Source organism: Mirounga angustirostris, unplaced genomic scaffold (assembly GCF_029215605.1).
Source record: "Mirounga angustirostris isolate CCGP_5_RB_7025 unplaced genomic scaffold, mMirAng1.0.hap1 SCAF_6, whole genome shotgun sequence".
NCBI classification, from domain to species: domain Eukaryota; kingdom Metazoa; phylum Chordata; class Mammalia; order Carnivora; family Phocidae; genus Mirounga; species Mirounga angustirostris.
This window is the reverse complement of record NW_026991714.1, coordinates 108805795-108812045: the sequence shown is the minus strand read 5'-3', so window position 1 is coordinate 108812045 and position 6251 is coordinate 108805795. Positions and strand designations below refer to the sequence as shown.

The window sequence follows — 6251 nt, the reverse complement described above, 5'->3', positions numbered from 1 at the left end:
ACACCACAGTATTAGTGTTTTTATTTAAGCCTGTATACATTTGTATTTCTATTGATTTTCAAATAATCACCAAAAAAAAAAAAAACCTTGTGATATTGATTTCTTGAAAAGCAATGATATAACCTACCACTGATATTTTCACATAACAACAAAAGTGGCTCTTGATGCAAATTTACTGGTCTATACACAATGTGACTATTTTAAAAACATTATTAGTATGCTATTACTGAGAAATAAAAATGGACATTTTTTCCTCTTAGCTTTGAGGTATAGCTGGCATCAGCTTAAGTTTATGGTACCATCTCCCCAACCAGGATTTAGTTTAATTTTTGCTGTCATTATTTTTCAGAAAATATAAGGCATGTTTCACATAATAAGTCGTTTTTCCTACAAATATATACTTGGTCAATAGACTCATTGGACATTAGATGGGTTGAAATCCAAAACGAAAGACTTGTGTATGTTACAGCAAATGTCTCTTAGATATTGATTTATTTAAAAGTTCAACTACCAATACATCTCTAATAACATAAGACTTTAATATATGTTTATTATAGTCCAGTTGCCTTAAGGCTCCATTCTGCTCCTAAAAATCATTTTGCCCAGCTGTCTATTAAATGAACTTGCATTGCAATCACCAAAAATGGTAGGGTAGAAACCAAAACTACCCACTAGAACAATTACTAATTTGGCAAAAACTGTCAGAATCATCTTCTTTGGAGCTCTGGAATCTAAACAAAAATTTACAACAACCAGAGGTATGTTAAATGAGGTAAGATCCTTTAACATTGGCAAAAAATAGACAAATACATCAATGAAATATAATAAAGAACCTAGAAATTAGCCCACACAATAGTGTCAACTGATCTTTGACAAAGGTGCAAAAGTGATTCAATAGAACAAAGATAGTCTTCACAACTAACAGTGCTGGAACAACTGGATAATCACATGCAAAAAATGATTCTAGTTATAAACATTACACCTTTCACAAAAATTAACTCAAAATGGATCATAGACAAAAATAAAACACAGAATTATAAAACTTCTAGAAGGTGATATAGGAGAAAATTTATGTGACCTTGGATTTTGCAATGTATTTTTAGATACAACACCAAAAGCAAAGCCATAACAAAAAGTTAATAACTTGGACTACACTAAATTTAAATACATATGTTCTGTGAGAGACACTGTTAAAGAATGCAAAGTCAAGCCACAAACTTGGAGAAAATAATTACAAAATACATATCTAATAAAGGACTTATGTCTAAAATACACAAAGAACTCTTGAAACTTAACACTAAGAAAAATGAAAACCCCCAATGAAAAATAGGCTAAAGATCTGAATAGACACCTTACCAAAGAACATATATAGATGGCAAAGAAGCATATGTAAAGATGCTCCACATCATATGGTTAATTGATTTCTGACAAAAATGTCAAGATCATTCAATCGGTAAAACATGGCCTTTTCAATAAATATTTCTAGGACAATTGGATATCTCCATGAGAAAGAAAGAGGTTTGACCCCATGATGATTAATTTTATGGGTCGCTTGGTTAGGTCGTGGTACCCAGTTTTTGGTCAAAGATGTCTAGATATTGCTGTGAAAGTATTCTTAGACATGATTAATATTTGAACCAGTAAACTTTGAGTAAAGAAGATTATCCCCCATAATGTGAATCAGTCTCATTCATCAGTTGAAGGCCTTAAGAGAAAAGATTGGTGGTCCCTCAAGTAAGAAGGAATTATGCTTCAGTCTATATTCAAGCCTCAACATTTTTTTTAATGATTTAATGTGTGGTTTTATTTCATATTACACAAATATTCATCAAGCAGCCAGTAGTCAGATGCCAAGCACTCTAAGACAAATTCTCTTGGAGATAGTTTCTCAGATTTTTAGTGTATCTAAGACTTGACTGCACAGTTTGTAAAAAAATGCAGATTTTCAGGCTAACCTCCAGATTTTAATTTAGTAGGATTGAGATGGAGTCTAGGAATCTGCAAATTACTGACCAACTCAGTGACCCTGACAGGAGACAAAGAGATCCCTATGGAGTTAGGCATACCCTTATTTCTTATTTGAACTGGATAAATGGATGATGGGTACAACAGAATGAACATTATTAGACAATCCAGGTAGAGGCAAGAACAAGCCAAGGTGTTTTAGCCTAGCTTAAGAGGTTCAGATTAGAAAAGGCCTCTGGTATCAAACTAAAAAACCTATAGATTAGAATCTTAAAACTGTCTAAGGTTTCAGAGTAGGGGAATAATAATCTGAAAAAATTTTAAAGGAATGTTGATTGGATGGGATGAGTTGTAAGTTGGAAAGCCAGTGAGAAGGTATACAATGAGTTGATAAAGGTAAGCATCAAGGAGGAGGTACAGATAACAGAAAATAAAATGTCAGAAGTCATACTGGTAAAAAATATTGAACTTCCCTTCACATACCTAAGAATAGGAAGTTAATATTAAATACATTAAAAATATTCATTACAAACATAATAATAACAGCAACAATAGCAATAATAATAATAAAAATAGTAAGAATGAAATAATCTTTAACAGGTCTTTCAGATGTTTACTTGCATCATTCTTGAAACTCCATAGGAGCTCAACAGCAGTTTGCATTGCCTTCTTTCAACGGCGTTTTGAGAGCAAAATTTTCTTTGCTTTCATGAAGAAAAGCCTTTGAAGGATCAAAGTGTTTGATACCAAGAACTTTATTCAATTCCTCCTGTAGTTTTGTCTCACTTTGTTTTCTTTTAGCAAGCTGAGAGCGGAGTTTTGACACCTCCGACTTGAGTTGGCTATTTTCATCTTTCAGTTTCACAACATACTTGATTTTTTGCTTTAGATTTTGATGACCCACTAATTTAGCATACGAATCTCTTAGTTTATTTAGTTGTTCCTGAGCTGCACCATGTTCATTCAACAAAGCCTGTTTCTCTGCTTCAAATGCATCCAGTTGTAGCTGAAAAGGTTTCGTTTTATTATATAGTTCTTCATAAAGGAGACGCCACTTATTCATTTCCTCAGTTAACTCTGCCACTGTGTTTTCTTTTCCAGCTTTTCTTGCTTCTTCCTCTTCCAGTTGTTTCTTGAACTCTTCACCTTGTTGCTTGAGTTGGTTCTGCAAATCAGTTATTGTTTTAAGAGAAGAGACTGTGATTTCTTTAATTTCTGCTTCTTTAAGTGCTGACTTGGTCTGCAGATCTAGAAGCATCCTTACGTATTCTTGATTTGAGGTCTCAGTTGCCAATATCTGATAATGAATGTCCTCTGCACTTTTCTCGCCCTCGGCCACTTTTTCCTGAAGTGATGAGTTCTCCAGCTTAAGATCTTCTATCTCACTAGCTGTTAATGCTTTATAACTTTCAAATTGAGCAGTAACATCTCCAAGGTTTTGCACTATACTATCATACTTCTCCTGTAAAAGCAGGGTGGCCTGACTGTGAGCAGCATTAGTTTTTTCCAGTTCAGCTTCTTTCCCTCTCAGCTTCTCTTCTAGGAGTTTTAGTTCTTCAGCTCAAGATTTTGTTTCCTCTTCCAACTGCCTAACTAGCCTTTCAGCTTGTTCCTCCTTTTGCTGTAATTTATCTAGCTCATCCAGTACTTGCTTTAATTCTTCCTCAAAGAGATTTCTCTCTTTCATCATTTCCTCTTGAAAAGAACATAGCTTCTGTTGAAGACTGGAGGACAATTCCTTCTCTTGTTGCAGAAGTCAATCAGTCTGTAATTCTTTTTGTTGTAGTTTTTCACGTTCCTGTTTTTCAAGAGTAAGTTTCTCCTTTAAGTTTTGCATTTCAGAATTTAGAGTTTCATCCAGTACTCTATCCCTGTTGACAAGGTCTTCTTTTTCTTTTTCGAGCAGCTGACACTTAGCATTCAGGTCTTCTACTTGTTTAGAAAGTAAAACAACATTTTCCTCAAGAGACTGCTTAAGGCTTACAACTTCATGATTCTTTTCTTTCAAATTTTCTTCTAACTGGGCAATATCTAGCTTGTATTTTTCCACTTGATCTGATGCACAACTAATTTCTTCGATGTATTCTAAGAGTTTTTCTGTTTCGGATTTTTCATCAATCTTTTCCTTCTCTATCGAAACAAGTTTCCCCTCAAGTTGTGCTATTTTCCCCTGAGACTCCTCAAGATTCTTCTGAGTGACCTGCAGCTTCACCTCCATGCCTTCCTGTTTAGCCATCATACTCCTCATCCTTGTTTCTCTTTTGTTTCTAAGTTTCATTAACTCAAGGCTTAGAATTCTCATAGTCTTCTGGTTACTATCTTCAGAAAACTTTGATTTTAGTAGCTCATTAGTCCTGGTTAACTCAATAAGCTGTTTTTCTAGTGAAGCATTACTTGCAGAGAGAGATGTTTCTCCCTGACTGTGGCATTTAGCTTGGCCTCCATTTTCTCCAACTCAGCTTCCAGATCCTGGATCTGCTTGTCCTGAGCACCACGTTCCTGCAGAAGAACACGAATCTCTTTTTCTAATATCTTCAAATCTTTATCATTCTTTTGAGATTCCTTCTTTAATCCCAAAGTCTTAACTTTTCTTGCTGAAGCAGGCAGGGTAGTATCTTTGTCAACATTAAGATTTTGTTGAGATTCTTTTTGTTTTTTATATCTTTGTGATTTCTGAAAGGATACTGGTCCTTTCAATACTTCTGGCGTTTTAACATCATAAGCACCTGGAGACGGTGCACAACCGGAAGGGTCATTGAATTGTTTCAGGGGCGCCTTAGGAAAAGACATGTTGACGACCAGCTCCACAAACTGAAGGTCACTATCTCTCCTCCGCAACTTCCTGCAGCTTATTACAGCCTACTCACTCTTCAAGCCTCAACATTTTAACTTCTCTGTTTGCTGGCCTGCCCTGAAGATCTTGAACTTACCAGTGCCCCACAATCTCATGAGCCAATTACTTAGAATAAATTTCTCTCTCTCTCTCTCTTTCTCTCTCTGGAGAACACTGACTAATACAGTTCCCTACCTCCCTACCTCATACCACATAAAATAATTATCTCAAATGGATCAAATACATACAAATGAGAGGTAAAACTATAAAACCATTAGAAGAAAACAGATGAAATCTTAAAATGGTGTTTTTTGTGTAATGTGTATTTTACCATAATAATAATTAAAAAAAAAGAGTAGCATTCGGAAGACTCAAACTAAATAGTTCAATTGAAAAACATATTTGAAAATGGGACAACTATACATACTTTTTCCTTTATTCCATCCTGCTTCATGGCATCTCTCCCCTGCCATCCATAGGTTGGAGTGCTCTGTCAAAGGCGTATCTATTTTAGTGATCTCTGCCACAGTTTTCTCCCTTCCTTTCAAATGCCTGGCTTGGATATAGAATGACAGAAACACATTATTCAACATTCAACTACTGGAAATGTCTACCTGAGTTTCACCACTGATTTAAACAGGTCAGAGTTTGTCTCTGACAATAATCATATCAAATGGTTCTTTCAGGAAAATATTCTATCTTTTGGGGTATGGAACATAGAAAAGAATGTAAATATACAAGGCTAAAATTACAAAACTTAGGCCTGAAAAATGTAGAAACATATGAGGCAGGAGGAACCAAGATCTGCAAAGTGCAAAGAATGCTATTCAGTGGTGTTTGCATTTGAGAGATTTACTGGCAGTAATATGGAAAAACGGAGAAAAATTAAAAGGGTATCACAATGAGAGATGAGGCTAGAGGGATTTAGGAAGGGGATCTCTATTGTATGGAGACTTTAAAGTCTTTTCTAATCCTATATAAGTATTATAATATTATATATTTATATTACATATAACTACATTAATTATTTGATTGATATCAGTGTATTTATATAATTTAAAGTATATTACATTGTCCGATAGTGGGGCAGAAAAAGGATGGTTAGAGCATTATTGAAAGATGAATCAGAGGGGTGCCTGGGTGGCTCAGTTGATTAAGCAACTGCCTTCAGCTCAGGTCATGATCCCGGAGTCCTGGGATCGAGTCCCGCATCGGGCTCCCTGCTCAGCGAGGAGCCTGCTTCTCCCTCTTACCCTCCCCCCTCTCATATACTCTCTCTCATTCTCGCTCTCTCAAATAAATAAATAAATCTTTAAAAAAAAAGATGAATCAGAAATAGGTACATGTAACAGTTGTCACTTATTTATATATATCTATCTATATCTATGTCTGTATCTATTTCATGTATTTGCTTATTTGTTAATTTTTCTGTCTCCATTTGTTATCTGTCTCC

At 35.1% G+C, this 6251-nt stretch overlaps 1 protein-coding gene across 1 annotated transcript; it reads right to left on the bottom strand.

Moving 5' to 3' along the window:
* Positions 1–1806: 1806 nt before the first annotated feature.
* LOC123845488 (hyaluronan mediated motility receptor-like) lies at positions 1807–4793 on the bottom strand. Its single transcript, XM_045876235.3, is given in 2 exon segments — positions 1807–4377; positions 4380–4793. Coding segments are annotated over 2 exon segments (2142 nt in total). The 5' UTR covers positions 4756–4793; the 3' UTR covers positions 1807–2611.
* Between the last annotated feature and the right edge of the window lie 1458 nt (positions 4794–6251).